The following is a 21,968-nucleotide window of genomic DNA, read 5'->3' as shown; positions in this document are numbered from 1 at the left end:
TTTTAGCAGGGATGGGGTTTCACCACGTTGGCCAGGATGGTCTCGATCTCTTGGCCTCGTGATCCACCTGCCTCAGCCTCCCAAAGTGCTGGGATTACAGGCATGAGCCACCGTGCCCAGCCGTAAGGAGTACTTTTTAATGAAAATATAAAATCAGCATGATAGATTTCAGCTGTTATTTTTAAACTGCTGGTTGGCTCATTGAAGGCTTACAGGCAAAAAATTCCAAATTCCTTAATTTGGTATTCATATCTGGCCCAAATCCACTTTTCCTGTCTCCAAGTGCACCACTTCCCTTCACATATCCTGTAACCCTGCCACAGAGAACTTCTTGTAATCCCTGGATTAACTAGAGCCTTCAACAGTTTTGTACTTTCGTACGTTTAAGTCCTCCGTCTAAAACATGTGTTCCCCTTGTATGTTCATTGCAGCGCTATTCAGAATGCCAAAGACATGGAATCAACCTACGTGCCCAACAACAGTGGATTTGATAAAGAAAATGTAGCTGGGTACTGTGGATCATGCCTGTAATCTCAGCACTCTGGGAGACTGAGGCAGAAGGATTTCAAGAGCAAACAATCTAAGACCAGGCTGGGCAACATATGGAGACCCCATCTCTACAAAAAATTAAAAAGTTAGCCAGGTGTGGTAGCAAACACCTGTGGTCACAGCTACCCAGGAGGCTGAGGTGGGACGACTGCTTGATCTTAGCAGGTCGAGGCTGTAGCAAGCCACGATGGTGCCACTGCATTCCAGCCTGGGTGAAAGAGCAAGACCCTGTCTCAAAGAAAAAAAAGTGGTACATATACACCATGAAATACTACACAGCCATTAAAAAGAAAATCATGCCCTTTGCAGCAACATGGATGCAGCTAGAGGCTGTTATCCTAAGTGAATTAACAAAGGAACAGAAAACCAAACACCTCATGTTCTCACTTATAAGTAGGAGCTAAACACTGGGTACACATAGACATAAAAATGGAAACAATAGACACTGGGGTCTATAAGAGGTAGGAGGGAGGAAGGGCATAAGGCTGAAAAACTACCTATTGGGTACTATGCTCACTAGTTGGGTGATGGGTTCCATCGTACCCCAAATCTCAGCATCACACAATATACCCTTGTAACAAACCTGCACATGTACCCCCTGAAACTAACATAAAAATTAAAACATAAAATGTGTTCCTTCCATTTATTATTTGTCTTACTTCTATGCATTCTTGAACGTCCAACAGCAGCAGCCATTCGCCCTAACAATTTTGGACATGTCATTCAAAAAGCTCAGCAATTTAAAAGAAATCCCCAGCTTGTTTGAGATATCAGTTTGTTGCTGATACTAGCCTAGGTGGATAAGCATTTTTTCACCCATAAAGATTTAGAATTTAGTATAGAAATATATTTAAGAGAATCAAATCCATGATACTGTATTAATATTAGTCTGTATCTACATAAAAGTTTATGCGCTTGAATGTTTAAGAGAATGAAACTTGTAGTTCCAATTTAAAATATTTAATTCATTTAATTTGTCTTTTTACATTGAATCTTATTTAGTTAGTAAGCAATATGGGAACATTTACAAAATCTTAAGGGTCACTAAATTTATAAGTTTAATGTATAAGATTTATAACATTTTCTTAATTACTTGGAACAATTACATATTTAAAAACAAAGTCAATTACACTTAATTTTAAAATTCAATTTTAGAGACTTCCACTTTGAGCCATGTTGGAATAACTGATACCAGATGACCTCCCACTGTAAACAAATAGAATACTGAACAAAACATGAAACAGCCATCTTTAGAGACTGGCAAATAGGTACCACAAAACTGTAATCTAAAAGAAAAGAAAAACAAATGAGGAGAGTCCTAAAATACTCTAATTTTCTGCCTAGAAGTACATTCTGGAACATAGCACAGACAGAATCCAGGTAGAGCACAGGAGTTTTGCTGAGTTAAGAGGGTAGATATTGGAATTCAGGAAGGCTGAGTGGGCTGGAATTCACAGGGAGAGTACCTGATAAGACAAAGCTTTGTAGAGAAGAAGTTCCAGAAATCTACGTAAATCGTTCCTTGAGTTTGTTGCTGATCAGTAATTTACGCATGTCTACGGTTAAATGCTATGTATTATTTATTGTTGTGTAACAAGTCACTTCAAACCTTAGTGACTTACAATATTCATTTATCTCCTGTAGTTTCTGTGGATCAGGACTTCAAGAACTCTTTGGTTTCGTGGTTCCAGTTCAGGCTCTCCTGAGGTTGCATGCAGTTAGATGTGGCTAGGGCTGCAGTTATTTATTTATTTATTTTTAATTTATATATATATATATATTTTATTATTAAGTTCTAGGGTACATGTGCACAACATGCAGGTTTGTTACATATGTATACATGTGCCATGTTGGTGTGCTGCAACCATTAACTTGTCATTTACATTAGGTATATCTCCTAATGCTATCCCTCCCCCCTCCCCCCACTCCACAACAGGCCCCAGTGTGTGATGTTCCCCTTCCGGTGTCCAAGTGTTCTCATTGTTCAATTCCCACCTATGAGTGAGAACATGCAGTGTTTGGTTTTTTGTCCTTGTGATAGTTTGCTGAGAATGATGGTTTCCAGCTTCATCCACGTCCCTACAAAGGCCATGAACTCATCATTTTTTATGGCTGCATAGTATTCCATGGTGTGTATGTGCCACATTTTCTTAATCCAGTCTATCGTTGTTGGACATTTGGGTTGGTTCCAAGTCTTTGCTATTGTGAGTAGTGCTGCAATAAACATACGTGTGCATGTGTCTTTATAGCAGCATGATTTATAATCCTTTGGGTATATACCCAGTAATGGTATGGCTGGGTCAAATGGTATTTCTAGTTCTAGATCCCTGAGGAATCGCCACACTGTCTTCCACAATGGTTGAACTAGTTTACAGTCCCACCAACAGTGTAAAAGTGTTCCTATTTCTCCACATCCTCTCCAGCACCTGTCACCTGTTGTTTCCTGACTTTTTAATGATCGCCATTCTAACTGGTGTGAGATATCTCATTGTGGTTTTGATTTGCATTTCTCTGATGGCCAGTGATGATGAGCATTTTTTCATGTGTCCGTTGGCTGCATAAATGTCTGCTTTTGAGAAGTGTCTGTTCATATCCTTTGCCCACTTTTTGATGGGGTTGTTTTTTTCTTGTAAATTTGTTTGAGTTCTTTGTAGATTCTGGATATTAGCCCTTTGTCAGATGAGTAGATTGCAAAAATTTTCTTCCATTCTGTAGGTTGCCTGTTCACTCTGATGGGCTGCAGTTATTTAAAAGCCTGAAAGAAACTGGAGGATCCATTTCCAAAGGGGCTCATTTACGTGGCTGGAAGGTTGGTACTGGCTGTTGGCATGAAGCTCTAGTTCCTGTCCAAAGGGCTGTTTGAGTATCCTCACAGCACAGCAGCTGGCTTACCCCAGAGTGAGCAATCCAAGAACATGACAAGAAGTGTAATACTTTTATGACCTAGCCTCAGAAGTCACCTCACATCCACATTCTCCCTCAAATTCTTTCCAAGTTCCAAGGCTGAATGCTTCCAAAGTAAATATCATGTGTGCTTTACTGACCATTATATCCCATCCACTGGCAGACGAATGGGTAAGCAAAATGTGGCATACACCTACCATGGGGTATTATTCAGCCTTAAAAGGGAAGGAAATTCTAACACATGCTACAACATGGATGAATCTCGACAACATACTAAGTGAAATAAGCCCATTACAAAAAGACAAATACTGTATGATTCCACTTATATGAGACACCTAGAGTTGTCTAATCCATTGAGACAGAATGAAAAATGGTGGTTCCCATTTTTCAGAACTGGAGAGGAGGAAGAATTGTTTAATAAATAATGGAGTTTTAGTTTGGGATGGTGAAAAAATTCTGGAGATGAATGGTGGTGAGGGATGTACAACCATGTGACTGTCCTCAATGCCACTGATACTTAAAAATGGTTAAGATGGTACATTTTATGTTATGTATATTTTAATGTAATTTAAAATTAAAAATAAAAGGTTTTTTGAACCATCATTCCTCCTTTTAACATATGCCTCCAACTATTCACAACTTTAGAAAAGTGAATTTAAACTAATATATAAAGTTCTATAATTTTTTTACTCATTAACCCAAATTAATATTGTTAGAATTTCAAGTAGTATAAGATAAATAAGAATTCCTAGAGCTGCTTAAATCACTCACCAGCAATTCCTCTTTCTACAAGTAAAGCTAGTATTGTTTTTCCTTCAAAATGGATATATCTGTTAACACTTACTATATGCCTAATATTAAGTAACTATTACATAGTAAACAATTTCATTATTTCATTTAATCCTTCAAATATCATTGTGAGTCAGGCTTTCCTATTACCCCATTTTTCAAGTACAACCAAAAGTTATGAATTATTAAGTAACTTGCCCAAGGTATTCTTCCCATTTTTACATTTGTGAAATCAAATCTTAAAGATGTTAAAAATTTCGTAAGTCTTTTTGTGAACTAAAAGTCATAATATCAAATCAAACCCACATAGTTCCAAGGTCCAAACTCTTTTCATTTGCACCTGTAGTCCCTACATGGCACCATCCTATTTCTGTGTCACTGTGCAAATTTAGGTTCCTGGTTTTATCTTAAAATATCTTGCTAAATAAATTTATTAAATATGATCATCTGAAACAGTTCCCATCCTTCAAGTAGAATTGAGGCCAATTAAACCTAGTCAGCTGGACTTTTACAGTGAGAGTTCATCAGTTCCAGCCACCATGGGAATTAAACACAGACCCTAAAACAGTGATTCTCAAAACGTAGCAGACCAGGAAAAAACACTGCCTGGAAATCTGTGAAAGCCCCAGAATCAGAAACTGAGAATGGGGCTCTGAAATCTGTTTTAACGAGAACTTTTGATGATTATATGCATGCTAAAGTTTCAGAACATCTTGTCTAAAGACCAGCAGGACCAAGTTTTCAGGTTCCCTACCTTGGGAAGGGAAATATAATTTGTTTTGGATTACAGAGTATCTCTTCACTTTCCCAAGCACAGTAAATATATTCTTCTAGTCTCTAAAAACTTAATTTTAATTGAGATGACTTCCAAAATATGAAATCAAGATTTACCTTCAATAAAACTTATTAAACACAAACCAACTGCTTCAACTTTATACATTTGTGAATAGGCTAATATAAATGCCTAGGTTATCAGTAAGGCTAATTTTTAAATTCAGTGTAATTTAAAAGGTTTTATCATCTTCTAGTAAGTAACAGAATAAATAAGAATTCCTAGAGTTGCTTAAATTGCTTATCAGCAATTCCTCTCCCTAAAGGTAAATCATATATTCTTTCCAATCTCTCTAGCCAAGTCTGTTCAATTCATTTTCACAATTTTAAATTTAGCTAAGCTTATCCAAGAAAATGGATGATGATTTATTAAATTACCTGTATATATAACTTTTCCTTCTTGGCATTCAGAAAGAGGCCTTTTCCCACGTTTGTGTGCTTTTTCCCGAAATCTTACTGTTACCACCACATTCGGATTACCAGCACTGCAATTCATTTCAGAAAAAGATTTGGTTTCCACAAGGTTTCCAAACTTTTTGTTGACAAAATGGTGGACAGCTTTTCTGTGGTCTTTGTTTGTATCAGGTTTAAACGTAAATTTGGAATTTTCTTTCTTTGCATCCAAATATTTAAAAAAGTCAAATGCTTCCTCTTCAGATACCAAATGACAAAGTTCTTTATACTCAAGATTTGGTTTTACAACAATTTCACTGTTTTTTCCTACAGTTATTAAAAATGGAAATCTCTGCCTAATGGCACTGTGTAAACTAGCCCTCTGGTTTTTGTCAAGGATTCTGCCTATTGAGAATTCAGGAGGTAGTCCAATTAGCTCTGTTTTAGAAAGCCACTTCTCTCTTATATCACAGGCAAAATTATTCAGTAACTCATGAGTTTTTTCATCCAAAAAGGAGCTTAAAACATCAGCTTTTTCTTCACATTTGGAAGTTCCATCAACGATAGTATCTTCCTTTTCTGAACCAGACTGATGATTTTGGTCACCATCAGTGTACTTAATCAAAGTATTAACTTCTTGGTCTCTTCCATCTTCAAAGGACAGATTTTGAAGATCTAGTTTTGGTTTTTTGGGAAAATTATTTGGCTCAAGTTGTATTTCACTAATCTTGAAAATAGGCTCATCGATGGTCTTATTAACTAACTGTCCCTGTTCATCAATTTCAATAACAATAAAGTCACTTGGTGAGCTTTTTATAGTGCCATGAAATCCAACATGATCATTAAAGAAACACAAAGAACTAAACCTGATTCTATAATCTGTATCTTCTTCCATTCTTCTATAACAGTGCCTAGAAAACAAAACAAAGAGGTGGTTAGTTAACAGAAAGAGAAGTTATGTATGACCAAATAGGAATAGGTTTGCAGGATTTAGTTAATTCTGTTTCTCTTTTAATTCTGAGTCTTCTTAAATGGTATCATTAACTTAATTTATAACTATATGTACTTCCTGTGTACTTTGACTCTCCTATACCAAGCTGAATTAATAGGCAAACTATTTCTGGTATAGCTAAAGATTTGTTAACTTGTATCTTCACTCACTCCAGATTTGTACCTATTATCCAGGATTAAAATGAGTCAATTTTATCTTAAAAATATCATTTGTAGGCCCACAAGAAGAGGTGAGAACACAGGACTATAAAACAAAGATTTGTCCAAATTCCATTCCTGGAGCCTAAAATTTCCAGCTAATTCCAGAGAACATGTGGCTAAGTTTTCTTATATTATTAGTGGTTAGTGACAGGAGAGGTGACAAAAAGACAATAGGAAAACTGATGGGTAAATGAAGTTCTAAATACAAATTTGTGATTTGATTATATTTCAAGGTAGGATTAAGTCAGTCCTGGGTCTTCTCTAATGCCCCCATTAGGACAAATAGAAGCTTTCAAGGTTGACCCAGAGGAAAGTTCTAACTATATCATCGGCATCAGACAGAAGAAACCCTTACAGAGCTTCCTGGAAACACTATGCAAGAGAATAGTACTCTGATCTCTCACTTTTCACACAAACCCATGGCTACCATACCATATGGAGCTGCAGGAAAGATAAATTGCCCAGGGGCCCCATACTACTGAGTTCTGTGTTTCCCCCACATTCTCCAAGTAACTTATCATCATCTGGACCATCATCTCACACCTATAATGTATTCTACTAATCTGAACCAATTTAGCAAATCACACCTTCTCAATCCTTTCCATCATGCCATATAGAAATCACTACAAATTCTCCATATCCTAATTTCCTAAGGAATATATAAGATACATTTACTTTCCTTAATTACTTAATTTCCTGTACAGTTCCCTCACTTTCTTGCCCTAATTGAAATCTGGCTATTTCTTCAGGCTGCTTCTTCTTCAGTCCTCTCAAGTAAAGGCTATTTTTTCTTTCCCACCCATCTACCTTAGGACCTGGAGGCTGTAAATATTGGTCTATGTTTGTCACTGTTCCTTGCAAGCCATTTCTTCCTCTACTACCTCCAAAAACCCCAATTCTTTTGAAGAGCCTGCCACTGGGCTTTACCATCTGCTGTCATCCTCTCTCAGATCCCCAGACAACTCTGCTTCATTCACTGATCTCTGGCTCACTACCTTCTTATCCAAAATGATTTTCATGATCATCTATATGGATCATCCATTCAATGTCTTGGACCCTCAAGTCCTCAATCTCAACCTCAACCTCACACCTCTACTTCATCTTGGTCATCCACTGTCACGGTCATAACTTTGACTTTCTCATCTCCAAAAACTGCATTAACCTTAAGCATCTGATTCTTATGACTCCCAATGTCCTTTATCACACCAACTTTAATACTTCCATTCCAAAAACTTTTAGATATTATGAAGGTCCCTAACTCCTGCTTCTACAACTAGCCCACAAACCAGCCAGAATGGTCTTAAAAGCTAAATTAAATCATATCACAATCCAGTTTAAAACCCTCTAGTCACATTTGCAATAAAATCCAAATTACTCACCCTGGCTTCCAAGGACATCTAAGATTAGGGACCCTGCTTATTCTCCAAACTCATTTGTACCTTTACCCCATTACCCACTATACTCCAGCTACTCTGGCCTTCTTCAATAGTTTTGTGCTAACTGTTCCTGTTGTTTAAATTGTTCCCTCCCCAATCAAATAGCTGCATCTTTTAGGATTCATTTCCTCAGAGAAGTTTTTCCTGACCAATAATCTACAGGAACCTGCAAGTGATTCTCTTTTTTTTTGAGACGAAGTCTCACTCTGTTGCCCAGGCTGGAGTGCAGTGGCATGATCTCGGCTCACTGCAACCTCCGCCTCCCGAGTTCGAGCGATTCTCCTACCTCAGCCTCCCGAGTAGCTGGGACCACAGGGGCGCGCCACCACGCCCGGCTAATTCTTGTATTTTTTTAGTAGAGATGGGGTTTCACCATATTGGCCAGGGTGGTCTTGAACTCCTGACCTCGTGATCCACCCGCCTCGGCCTCCCAAAGTGCTGGGGTTACAGGCGTGAGCCACCGTGCCCAGCAAGTGATTCTCTTTCACAAAACCCTGTTTAATTTTCTGCATAGCAGTTCTAGGTAAAGTTTTTCTTTATTATTTATTGTATATCTCCTCCAAAGAGAATGTTAGCTCCACGTAAGGAGTAACCTTGTCTGCCTTATTTACTACTGATGATCACACATTTTGAACAGTGTCAAGCACATGGTAGGTCTGCAATAAATACTATTGTTAAATAAATGAAATAACTAGTACAAAATAAGAGCTGCAGGAATGAAGTGGAAGATAATTAGGAGAGGCATAATGCAAGAAGTGGCCATCTAAGTCCTCCATAGTTCAAGAGATAGAAATGAGGCAGAGACCTCACAAGTAATGTACAAACAAAACATGCAATGTGTGCAAGAAAAACAAGCAGTCCAGATACAGAGCAGTGGGGATGGGAATGCAGGGAGACTACAGTGCTGGAAAATGTAGCTGAGTTAGTACCAGATTATGGAAGATGTTGAATGCCCTGACAAGGACTTAGAATCTATTGGGTGGTCAATGGATGGCTACTGTTAGTGTTTGAGTAGAAAAGTGACACAATTCCAAAACATGCTTTTGGAATTGTAAGATGATTCTGATGGAAATGAGCAAGATGTATCCGATGGAGTAACAGTTAGAGGAGTTCAAAAACAAAACAGCATGGTCAAGAACATAGCTGTAGGGATTGGCCCTGAAAGAATAATGATCTTTTCTTTCTCCCAGAAAAAAGGAGGAAGACAGACATTCTAAGCAAGTGAAACAGGTAGGGAAACTTGGGGAGAATGTAATTCCAGCATCCTGGTAGAAGAGTGGAACTGACCTGGAGGACAGCAAAGGAACCCACGTGGTGTTAAGCCTGAAGGTGCAGTATTCCCATTCAACAGAGACTGCTGATGACAGTGGGCGGAGGAGTAGTTTGCTTGGCCCGTGGTTGAGGAATTCGTTGGCAGAGGAGGGATCCTGAGAAGGTATTAGAAACACTGAACCCAGTCCTGCAGAAGCTACTTAACTTCGCAGAAAACTAGGGCGTCGTTGCCCTCCAGCACGTCCAAAGGTGTCCCCGACAAGGCCAGCAGCTCTACCTGTTTCTTCTCCCTCCTCTTACTCTGCCTGTCCAAAGGCGCGACACTAGTCCACGTCACCTTTCTTTGGGGGCAAAGGGTATGGATCCTCAATGCCAACCTCGTCACCCCCCCCACACACACACACACAAGCCCACCATCGCGCAAGAAACTCGACCCGGTCTACCTCGGTTCAGTGGAAGGCATTCATTTGCACAACGCTGTGCGCATGCCCGGAAGCCTTAAGTGTTTCAGCCTCCGACAGGGGCGTAATTAAAGGGGCAGGCGCCCACGTAAAGACGCGCCCTACGCAAGACGTGGAGTTTCTCACTTTGTGGAGCCGCCTGGAGGCGCCAAGATGAAGCCCATCGGGGAAGTGGGGCGTGGCCAACCCGGCAGGCCCCGCCCCTTCGCGGCGCTTCCTAGTTCGGCTGGTTCTTCTGTCGCCGGCTTCAGCAGCCCGCGCCCGGGCAGGTAAGGCATTCCCCGCCTTAATGCCTCGGTCAAACGTCGTCCGAGGTCCGCTTCCAGGCCTCGGCACCTCTGCCCCAGGGTTGCTGGGGTAGGTTGCGGAACGGAAATCTCTTTATCATCCGTGAGAAAAGTTAGAGAGGAAGTGGGTTCCTTGGACAGAGCTTACTCCAGAAGAAAGACTTGGGTAGGTCCCCGGGAATCAAGAAGTTCGTCGGCCCTGAGGAAGAGCCTGAGGCTTGGAGGGACGTCACCCAGCTGTTCTGGGGCGCAGTCGGACCTCAAGTTTCTCACCTCTCAGGCCCTGGATTCCGTGAACCCGACTGCGAAATGAAGTCTCTTTTCCCCAGAACCAGGAAGTCAGGCCAGCACCTGACAGATGCCTGTGGCGCCAGCAGCTCGCTGAGCCTCCACACGATTGTAATTCGCTTGTTTCTGCGGCCTCCAAGCTTCCAGGGAATTAGAAAGTGGAGGCTGCTTATGGGATCAGATGAGTACATTCGCAGATGGGGGAAAAAAGTGTACCTGTCAGCTTGGAAGCCAGAGAGAGACAAAGGGATAAAAGCAAACCCTGTCCAGGTGCGGTGGCTCATGCCTGTAATCCCAGCACTTTGGGAGGCCCAGGCGGGCGGATCGCTTGAGGTCAGGAGTTCGAGACCAGCCTGGCCAACATGGTGAAACCCCCGTCTCTACTAAGATACAAAATTTAGCTGGCATAGTGGCGGGCGCCCGTAATGCCAGCTACTCCAGGGGCTGAGGCAGGAGAATCTCTTGAACCCAGGAGGCAGAGGTTGCAGTGAGCCGAGATCGTGCCACTACACTCCAGCCTGGGCAACAGAGGGAGACTCCGTCTCAAAAGAAAAAAAAAAAAAAAAGCAAACCCTGAGAAAGCGAGAAAGCACTTTGAGCATTTAGAATGGGAACAAACGGCGCTATTAGTGCTTCAAAAACGTAACTGCCCAAGGCCCCTGGTAAGCAGAGGATACTAAAATCTGCCTTTTCCCTTTCTTGGAGTGGTCCTTGAAGAGGGCTATCGGGAAGTTCAAATTTCTTCTGTTCTCGTGCAGAGCGTTCATTTGAAGTTTGCTTTCTACCTCTCCAAACTGAGCTTCTGATATTCCAGGCCAAACTTGCTCCTTCCTCAGCCTTCTCTATCTCAGTAAATATCGGTAAACTTGGTTATGCCAAAAACCTTGGTGCTGTCTTCTCACTCTCCACATCAGCCCATAGATTTCTATTGGCTCCACCTCAGAATCCTAGGACTTCTGCACTTGCTCTGCTACGACCCTGGTCCCAGGCTGCAGCACGTCCCACCTGGCTTATTGGTAGGCTCTCCTAAATGCTTCTTTCTTGCTTCTCTGTCCTTACTCCAACATCCTTTATTCCCAGCAGCCCCAGTATACTTCTAAGACATGAGTTCAGAGCATGTCTCTTTTCTCAAAACTTCCAGCATCTACATCTCATCCAGAGGATAAACAAAGTCAATACAAAAACTCTAAGGCCCTTGAAGACCAGGCCCCTTTACCTTTCTGACCTCATCTGCTACTTGCCTGTTCCCTCCTCTGCAGTCTCACCATGTCCTTGCTGTTGCCTAGTGGGCCCACTTCCAATCTTTGCATTTACATTTCGTTTTGTCCACAAACTTTTCCCACAGATAGTCCAGTGGCTGGCTTTCTCCTTCTTTTTGACCTTTAATCAAATGGCACCTTCTTATTGAGGCTTCCTGTGACTACCATATTTATAATTACAACCTTTTCTCTATTTCGTTTTGTTCTTTCATTTCACTTGGCATCATCTAACATACTATAGAGTTTATTTATTTGCTTATTGCCTTCCTTCCTCCATTAGAATATAAACTCCATGAATTCAGGTTTTGGTTTTGTTTTTTTTTTTTCTCTCTAATTTTCCTAATGCTTCATCTCCAGGGGCCTGGAGCAGTATCTAGCACAAAATAGACACTCAGTAAATATTTGGTGAGTCAATGGTATTATATTTTGTTTTTTAAATATATGCAAAGCATTTTCAATTACTTACTGTTGTGTTGGATCAGTGTTCAAGAAAGATAAGTTAAGTTTAATTTATGGTACACCAGCACATATCCCAGTTTGTAATAGGCAGCCCTATCTAATTTAATAGCTCTGGAAGCCCTCACCAGCTTTTGTTCATAATGATGATGTTAAAGTATCTAAAAATAAAGATTAATGGTTATACAGCATATTTTGCTAAGAATATATGGAAGTAAATAGTGTATTTTAGAAAGGATATAAATACATTAAAATTACCATGGTTGATCAAATAAGACTGCCACCATCTCAAAAGCTTAGCTATTTTCTCAGACTTGTTATTTGTACGCTTTCAGTAGATCCTCACTACTGTTCTGGAAATTGAACCTAAATACAGTCTGCGCATATCTTTAAAAATAATGTGATATAAGAATAATTTCTGCCAGAAAATAATAATTGCTCCCTTTTTTTTGACCACCTATTATTATGTGACAAGATTTGGCCCTTTGCCTGTGTTGATTTTAATTCTTACAGCAATTCTTAGGTATTACTATCTCTGTTTTTCAGATAAAGAAAAGCAAGGTCCAGGGAAATGTATTTACTAGCTCTGGTCACAGTTGGCTTTGGTTAGAACTTAGGCCTGTGCAACCTCAAAGTTCATCTTCCCTCCACCCCTGCACAATCTTTTCCTCTGATCAAAGTGCTAATGAAGCAGTCTTAAAACTTTATTAACACATTTGACAAGAATCTTTTGCCCTCCTGTTTTGGGCACAGTACTTTGGGAAGGCATTGGATTCCATAAGCAGGTGCTGATTTTAATATATTTCTCAATCACCACCCCACCTTTTATACTTGTCTGAGTTGTCTTATTTGAAAATATGAATGGGTTTTCTTTACTATGAGAGTTAGTGGTATGAGGAAACAGTCATGAAGGTATTTACTTATTTGTAAGCAACATATCCTGTTCCACCTGTGTTAATCCTAAGTGTACTAAAGTAAATCTTGAAGAGTTTGAAAGAGATGACACTTTTTAAGTTTTCATTATTACTTAATGAAACCAGTCTGTTTTCATTATTGAAAATTCAGAAAAGCAAAATGAAAACAAAACTATCATAAAAGTCGTCACCAAGGGATAACCACATTAATATTTTGGCTTATGTTCTTGTAAGTATGTGGTTGGGAGTGGTATATGAATATACATTTAAAGTAAAATTTTAATTTCTGGGATTTTGAACTTCTGGGCACATGTGTGGAGGAGTTGCAGAAGGCCTTCTTTTTCCTAGTATCCCTACACTTATCACCTCTGCTGGAAGCCTGGGTGCAGGAGAGCTACCAAATTTATCCCTGGCCTTTATATAGTCTGGGTTTTTTCCTCAATTCCTTGTATTTAGCTCTAATTTATAAGACTACTAAGCAGTTCTATCTTGTCTAGCTTTGTCAATCATGTTGTACCTTACAGTAGAGAGAAATCTTAGTAAGGAAAAATAACTTGAAGAGAGCAACTGCAGAGTCTATAGGTAACCTAGATACAATTTCTTAATTAAAGTTAAAAAATCATCAGCCTTTCATTCAACACAAATGTTGTGAGTCGTTGCTGAGGTGAATTTGGTTGGGTCCTAGCTCAGGAGAGCACCCATCTAACAGAGAAAGCAAACACATAAACAGTAAAACATAATAATTATTATAACAGAAGAATGACTAGGTGACATTTTGGAGCAAAAGAGATGACAATCAGGGGAAGCTAACAGTGCCTTTTGAATTGGGCTTGAAGGAATAATAGGCATTTACCAGGTGGCCTTTAAGGTACGTGGGCTATTCTTTTACCTGGCCCTAGATGACTTCACTTCCTGTTTCACAGAAAAAATAACAGTATGTGGGAACTCTTCTCCCTTCAAATATATCTGTATTTAAACCTCTGCTTCCTTCTTTCTAGATTCAAAAGAGGTTTCTCTCTATTCAAGGCTGATTTCTTCACCCTATATGCTATTCATTATCCCATTTGTATTGCCAAACAGCTTAAGTCTTAAATCCTTAACACCAACAGTTCTCAAAAGTCTGGTTGGAGTCCCTAATGTTCTTTCAGGAGATTTGTAAGGTCAAAATCATGTTTAGTTAAAAGATTCATTCAGAGTGCAATGGATTTTAATGTTCCAAGTTAATTTATACAGCTTCAGATTCCACATTGCAGCTTACCTTTAGGAAGTTATTTCTTGTCAAATTTTAGTGTAGTATCAAAGAGAAATATCTACTACTTTGTGAAAAGGCTATTAAAATACACCTTTCTTTATAACTATATGTCTGTGTGAAGCTGGATTTTCTTCATATACATCAACGAAGACAACATGCTGCAGTGGGTTGAGTGCAGAAGCAGATACAAGAATTCAGCTCTCTTCTATTAAGTTAAATATTGAAGAGATTAGCAAAACTTTAAAACAATGTTGCTTTTCTGTTTTTGAGGAAAAGGTAATTATTTTTATTAAAATATATATGCTAACATCTATATTTATGATTATTTTAAATGAATTAATAAGTAATTTTTAAGTTTCTCAGCATCAATTTATTATGGTAAATATTGGTAGATATAACCAACATAAACAAAAGCCCTCTGGGGTCTACAGTAGTTTTTAAGAGGGTAAAAGGTCCTGAGACCAAATTTGAAAACTGCTATTCTCTTGCATGCTCTCCTCCCTCTCTTTCCCTACCCCTCCACCCTCATTTTCCCTCCCCTCATACTCCTCTCTCTCTCTTTCTCCTTCCCTTCATAACTAGACTTCTTGGAAAATCTGTTTTTGCCATTCACTCACTTTTTCACTATAGCTGTTCCCAAGTCACCAATGGCCTTCTGATTTCAGAGTCTAACATATCCATCAGTGTCTATTTGACCTCTCTGAGTCTTTTATACCAACCTGCCACCTTTTCTAGAAGTCTCTGGTATGCTACCATCCTGGTTTTTTTCTTGCCTTCATGACTAAGCAGTATTTTTTAAAATTCTTCTTTCACATCATTCCTTTCCATTCTAAGCATTCCTAATAGGCAACCTCATTTTATTGTTGCTTCAACCGTATATGTGTATATGCTCTTAATTTGTATAAGGGCATTTCAAAAAGTTTGTGGAAAAATTGAATTAAAAGATAAAAAATGTAAACTTTGGCTCAGCGCTATGGCTCATACCTGTAATCCCAGCACTTTGGGAGGCCGAGGTGGGCAGATCACCTGAGGTCAGGAGTTCAAGACCAGCCTGGTCAACATGGCAAAACCCCATCTCTACCAAAAATACAAGAATTAGCTGGGTGTGGTGGTGCACACCTGTAATCCCAGCTACTTGGGAGGCTGAGGCAGGAGAATCGCTTAAACCTGGGAGGCAGAGGTTGCAGTAAGCCAAAATTGCACCACTGCACTACAGCCTGGATGATAGAGCGAGACTCCAAAAACAAAAACAAAAACAAAACTGTAAACTTTATTTCTGAACATAAGCTCCATGAAGTTCAAGACACTTTTGTAAGCGGTAACACCAGCCATTTGGGCCATCCCTAAAGAACTGAGAGTCCTGGGAATTTAACCATGTCAATAAAGTCTTTTTTACATTATTAACTGAAGAAAAATGGGTGCCCTATGAAGATTTTTCAAGATTGGGAAACAAAAAGAAGTCAGAAGGAGACAAATCAGGACTGTAAGGTGGATGCCTAATGATTTCCAGTTGAAACTCACAGAATTGCCCTTGTTTGATGAGAGAAAACAGCAGGGGCATTGTTGTGATGGAGAAGGACTCTGTGGTGAAGCTTTCCCAGGTGTTTTTCTGCTAAACATTTGACTAAAGCTGTAACAGAAAAGCTTTAGTTTAGAAACACTTAGAAAAGCTACTGTTTCTCAAAACCCTCTCTAATAAGCAGATGTTACCATTCTTTTTCCCTCCAGAAAGTCAGCAAGCAAAATACCTTGAGCATCCCAAAAAACTGCGGCCATGCCCTTGCTTTTGACTGTCTGCTTTTGCTTTGATTGGACCACTGCCACTTTGCGGGAGCCATTGCTTTGATTGTGCTTCAGGATCATACTCGTAAAGTCATGTTTCATCTCCTGTTACAATTTTTTGAGGAAATGCTTTAGGATCTTCATCCCACTTGTTTAAAGTTTCCATTGAAAGCTCTGCTCGCATCTGCAGCTGATCTGGGTACAACAGTTTGGGCAGCCATCAAGTGGAAAGTTTGCTCAACTTTAATTTTCAGTCAGAATTGTATAGGCTGAACTAGTTGTCTATGGTGTTCACTGTTGGTTCTGCTGTTAATTATAGGTACTCTTCATTTAGGGCACAAACGAGATGAATGTTTTCCTCGAAAATCGATGTGGATGGTCTGCCGCAGCAGGCTTCATCTTCAACATCATCTCATCCCTTAAAATGAGTTACTGATTTGTACACTGCTGATTTTCTGGGGGCATTGTCCCCATAAATAAAGCATCAGTGATTTCACGATTCTTCCAACCAACCTCCACCATAAATGTGGTGTTTGTTCTTGCTTTAGTTTTAGCAGAATTCATGTTGCTGTGGTAGAGGTTCTTTTCAAACTGTCTTATTCTTCTTAGTGTCTCAACTAGATCCTGTTTAGACATGAATGATAAGTTAGTATGAGTTTATTTTGGAAATACGTTTTGCAAAAAAAAAAAAAAATTGAAATCCATGCATGGTTTTTGTACAATATGCATTTTCCATGAACTCTTTGAAAACCCCTTATATATGAGAATACTTACATAATGAGCATTCTTTGCTGAAACCTCTCTCCTAAGCTCCAGACCACATATATAAGTACTTGGTATGAAGGCTCCTAGATAGTGCCAAAGGTAGATATTTCACATTTAACATGAGCCAAAAAAAAAAAAAAAAAAACTATATTCTATCTCCCTTTCTTCTAATCGCTCATCTCTAGTGAAATTGTTTTGATTTGGCCTCCTAAATGTTTTGACGTTTTACCTCTCCATTCCCCTACCCTATACTTTTTCTAAGCTCTCATTTCTGCTCACCTGGATTATTGCAGAAGTTTTCAAACTAATTTTCTTGCCTCAATGTACATCCCTTTGATTTTTATCCAGAGGAATCCACTTAACCATATAAGATTATTTAACATCCCTCCTAAAAATCCTAAAGTGGCTCTCCTGTAACTTTTAGTTTATAAGTTCAAACTCTTTGTCTTAGCACATGAGGTACATGATGATCTGGCCCTGCTACCTTTCCACCCTCATCTCTTCTCACTTAATCACAGGCATCCTGTGGTCCAGCCATAGCAAGCTCTTTGCCTGAGACACACAAGCTCTAACCTTTTCCCATGCTATTCCCTCTGCCTGGAATTTTCTTTTGGGCTTATCCTCATTCCCTTTCATTCATCCTTCCAACCTCCTACTCCAACCAAATCTGTCTTGATATCCCTATTCCAGACTGCCTCTGCTTGATGCCCCTTTTATGGGCCCCATAACACTCTTGCAGCATTTATCACTCCCTGTCACTGTTTGTATCCCCTGGTATACTGAACAGCTTGGAAACAAAGATTTTCTCTTCTCTGTGCTCCCATTTGTTAGTACAAAGACTGACATAAATATTTTCTGAATGTATTCATGAATGAAAGGAAAGGAATGGTCTTTCTGAAATAGAGAATGGCATGAACAATGCATTGTGTTATAAAAGCAGAGTTGTATGGCATGACTTTTGGAGTCAGACATAATTGTAAGTCCTGGATCTCTCACTTACCACCTTTGTAAAATAGAGATGATAAAACTGTACTGGGAAATAATTTAGTTGTTCCAAAAGTAAATACTGAACAATACCATTATCTACAGTATGCAAGTCACTAGGTGTATATTCATGAATAAAATTAGCATGGTCCTGAACTCATGGATCTTAAAATTGAATATGGGAGACAGTAAACAGGTAAACAAATAAGTATATGATTACAAATACATTGTGCAGTGACGAAAGATAGTTAGGTGAAGGGCAGCTAGACCTATTTAGATGTGGTCAAAGAAGTCCAAAGAGAAGAAGTGAATACTGACATAGAAGCCTATGATACAGAGAAGCTTTTCGCTTTTTACTCTTTTTGATAGTTTTAGAATGTTGTTCCATATGAACACATTATTTACTATAAAATTGTATTTTAAAAATATATATAGGGAAGCAAAAATAATTGACAGAAGAATATCTGAGTCTATTTGTCTTAATTGGAAGGAAAGATCATTTCCTATTGAGAATGAGGGACACGCAGAACAAATAAAATCCACATAGAAAGAAGTAAAGGTATGAAATAGTCACTAATGACTATGAGAGAAGACAAGTGGAAGGATTAACGGCAGTGTTGAAGGCCCTGTGGAAAGGGGGTTACCATAAATTTGTATTCACATCAGCAACCCTGGTGTACAAGTAAAGTTGTTAGATTTATCCCTGGCTGCAGCTCTCCAGGATGGAGTAGCAGAAGTAAAGGGGGATTGCAGAAATAAAGATTCTGTCTAGAGAGTAGTTGAAGCGGTGAAGCACAGGTTTTGGTGTAGTAGCAAATGAATTGTGGTCAGGCAGATCTCATGGACTCAAAAAATGTGCAGAGGTCAAGGAAGAGCAAACTATGTGAAAAGTGGGTGGGTGGACCATATCTGTTAACGCTACACAAATCATTTCAGTACGTTTTTTTTTTTTACTTCTACCAAAGAATGTTGCATGAATTTTAATTGTAAGTAAGTACTAATTGAGAAACATATTAAATTGAAAGGTAAATGTTTTTATTAATAGATTTGATTTCTGAATATGCTAATTCTGATAGTTTGTTGATATTACTCTTAAAAAGAATTTTTCTGATAAGTTTTTTGCCCCTTTCTATAAATTTTACTTGGAAAATATCAGTGTTAGAAAAAAGTCCTCCGATTTTTATTGCTATTAATAGGTGGAAAAAGGAAGCAAACCCAGAAGATAATTGGACAAATGAATTACAATTTTAATTTCATCTTAGGATATCAATGACTTGACTTTGGAATGTTTCTTTATTATGGTATAATCAGTTGCTGACATTTCATATGATATAGCAAAGTGTGATATATAAGCTTACAGATGTCATCTCTAAAAGTACTGTAAAATTTTAATGAGATTTTTCCATATTTTAGGAATAGAAGATGAACAAACCCATAACACCATCAACATATGTGCGCTGCCTCAATGTTGGACTAATTAGGAAGCTGTCAGATTTTATTGATCCTCAAGAAGGATGGAAGAAGTTAGCTGTAGCTATTAAAAAACCATCTGGTGATGATAGATACAATCAGTTTCACATAAGGTAACAGATAAAATTCTTTGTATTTTTAAATTCTTACATCACAATATGGAATGATTAATTGGTATAAGTACTGTCTAATGTGGCAGTTTAGAAAGTAAACCTCTCCACTATGGAGGAGACATTGGTAGTAGGTAACCTCTTTTTGATTGTTCCTTTTGCAGTTTTGTCTTCTTTGTCCCATATGTCAATAGGGCTAATACTGTGATCTCTCAAATAAGTTTTTTGGGTTAGAATCAAGATTCCCACCTTTGCTGTGGTTCCCTGTTTGGCAAGCCAAGTGAAGTTCACTCTGCCTCACACTTCTCATTTCCAGATTGAAGGAAAATAAGAATGTTACAAGAATGTCTGGTAAAAATCTAGAGCTTAAATTTCAAAGTGTGTGAATCTCTAACGCACTCTAACAATGTATTTTGGGACTTTTTCAATTTGACGTTTTAAAGTTGTTGCTTACAAGTGTACACTTCTGAGCACAGAATTCTTAAATCTTAGCCAGGATTTCTCAGTGCTGTCTTCAGATAATTTCAATTTTTCCTTTTTACTCATCTCTGCTCGATTTAGTGTAAAATATGCATGCATATTTTATTTTTGTCAGTCATTGCAGTTAAAACCTATGTCAAAATGTTTCTTTGGTAGCAAAAGGAAAAGAAGACTATTTGTTATTTTCAGCATTAATCTGGGAAAGAACCTAAAAGCCTTGGCTCCCTTGCAGGAAATATTTCCTCATAAGAAAAGCGAACATGTTAAATTACTTGAAAGAAGCTTAAGTTTAAACTGTGTTAAGCCAATGTTTAAAGATAATTTTTTGATATTACTGTTAAAAACTTATGGAAGATAATTGGGGCAGTGGTGGCAGGAAGATAAAGCTCTTCTCTTTTTTTTTCTTTTTTCCAAGACTCATTCCTGTGACAGAAAAAGCTTTTCTTTACAGAATAATACCTGCAAATAATTGTGAAAAGAATGGTAGAATGAGAAAAATACCTATTTGCAACCACCAATGAGTAACTGATTCATGCAAGGCTCATCACTGAACCTAAAAGCATAAGGTGAAAGGTGGTTGTTCTCGTGCATGTGAGCAGGATATGCACAAGATTTTAAAGTATTATAGGCTGAGCACAGTGGCTCATGCCTGTAATCCTAACACTTGTGGAGACCGAGGTGGGCAGATTGCTTGAGCCTAGGAGTTCAAGACCAGCCTGGACAACATGGTAAAACCCCATCTCTACAAAAAATTAGCTGGATGTGGTAGTGCACGCCTGTAGTCCCAGCTACTTGGGAGGTTGAGGTGGGAGGATCACCTGAGCCCAGGAAGTCAAGGCTGCAGTGAGCCATGATCATGCCACTGCACTCCAGCCTGAGTGACAGAGCAAGACCCCCTCAATAGATAGAGAAAAAGTATTGTACACAAATTACTTGTGAAGTATGAAAGGGAAGGGTACATTTTTAATGAGGAAATCTGAAGTACACTTCCTTCACCAAGTGATCAAACTTTAGCACCAATAATAATGGTACAAAATGCTAATATGTACCCCTGGATGTGATACAATGCGAAGGGCACATTATACCTATGTAGTATTTCTACCAAAATGCTTAATCTGAATTTAATCATGAGAAAGTAGTCAGATAAATCTAGGCTGTTAGACCCATTCTATAAGACATCTGGCCCGTATTCTAAAACACACACACCCACAGACACAGATTGAAAGAGAGAATGCACAAGAGCCCAGATATGGCACAATTTTCTCAATTATTCAATTGGTGAATCTAGGTGAATGGTTGTTCATTCTATCATTTTTTCAACTTTTCTGTAAGTTTGAAATTTTTTAAAATAAAATCTTTAGATGAAAAACAAAGAAACAATATTGGTTAAATTTTTAAATGTTACTTTTCAAAACTAATTTTTGATTTTAAAGAAATGGAAAGAAATGGGTTGAAAGCCGACTTTGTGATTTTTTTTCAATTTAATTGAATTACAGTTAAGATCAAAGGAATAATTTCCTAAGTTTTTGTGTGTTCTGTTTCTTTAATTAAGCAGGTGCATTTATTAAAAATTATATAGCTATCAGAGTCTTAAGTCATGTGGGAAGTAATATTTCTAGTAGATTAAGAATACACTCTTATGTCAAATGAGATCTGAATTTGTACCTCAACTTGGATACATCATATTGGCTGTGTGGCTATGGGCTGGTTACTCTACCTCTCCAAGCCTGGCTTTTTCACTAGTAAATTCATATGATAATCATAATATGCTCATGTGTGTGCATCCTATAACCCACTAAGTAAATATCCAGTAAGTACCCAGTAAATTATTATCATCATCTTTGGCATCTTTTTTCCTCCTATCTTTCCTGTCTCTTTGTAATTCTTGCTGGTTCTCTTGTTGTCCCTTTTCTTTAATGTTATAGGAGATGCTGTGGGCAAAATGGGCAGGGGAGATCAACACCTATTTTCATATGACCTCAGTTTATAAATGCTATTGTTTGAATGTGTCCCCAAACTTAATACCCATTGCAACAGGGTTGAGAGGTGGGACCTTTAAAGGGTAGTTAGGCCA

At 38.6% G+C, this 21,968-nt stretch overlaps 2 protein-coding genes across 11 annotated transcripts in view; one reads left to right on the top strand and one right to left on the bottom strand.

The window, feature by feature from the left end:
• Positions 1-10,073, bottom strand: part of PUS7L (pseudouridine synthase 7 like) — a 30,886-nt gene extending 20,813 nt beyond the window's left edge. The window contains exons 1-3 of one of the 5 annotated variants that reach the window (XM_055358818.2): positions 9,830-9,910; positions 9,402-9,541; positions 6,333-6,377 (exon numbers count right to left, since the gene is read on the bottom strand). In XM_055358818.2, the coding sequence (XP_055214793.1) occupies positions 6,333-6,377; positions 9,402-9,541; positions 9,830-9,849 (205 nt within the window). In that variant the 5' untranslated portion in view covers positions 9,850-9,910. Of the gene's footprint in view, positions 1-5,451; positions 6,378-9,401; positions 9,647-9,800 lie in introns of those variants that run through there. The other 4 variants (XM_004052987.5, XM_031001107.3, XM_055358819.2 and 1 more) reach the window with 4 other exon arrangements.
• Positions 9,999-21,968, top strand: part of IRAK4 (interleukin 1 receptor associated kinase 4) — a 29,152-nt gene continuing 17,182 nt past the window's right edge. For 2 of the 6 annotated variants that reach the window (XM_019038989.4, XM_055358824.2), the window contains exons 1-2: positions 9,999-10,116; positions 19,248-19,417. In XM_019038989.4, the coding sequence (XP_018894534.2) occupies positions 19,257-19,417 (161 nt within the window). In that variant the 5' untranslated portion in view covers positions 9,999-10,116; positions 19,248-19,256. Of the gene's footprint in view, positions 10,301-12,038; positions 12,087-14,429; positions 14,580-19,247; positions 19,418-21,968 lie in introns of those variants that run through there. The other 4 variants (XM_019038990.4, XM_055358822.2, XM_055358823.2 and 1 more) reach the window with 4 other exon arrangements.

This window comes from Gorilla gorilla, chromosome 10 (genome assembly GCF_029281585.2).
Source record: "Gorilla gorilla gorilla isolate KB3781 chromosome 10, NHGRI_mGorGor1-v2.1_pri, whole genome shotgun sequence".
Lineage (NCBI taxonomy): Eukaryota > Metazoa > Chordata > Mammalia > Primates > Hominidae > Gorilla > Gorilla gorilla.
Note: the sequence above shows the minus strand (reverse complement) of the source record. Positions and strands in the feature narration are given on the sequence as shown.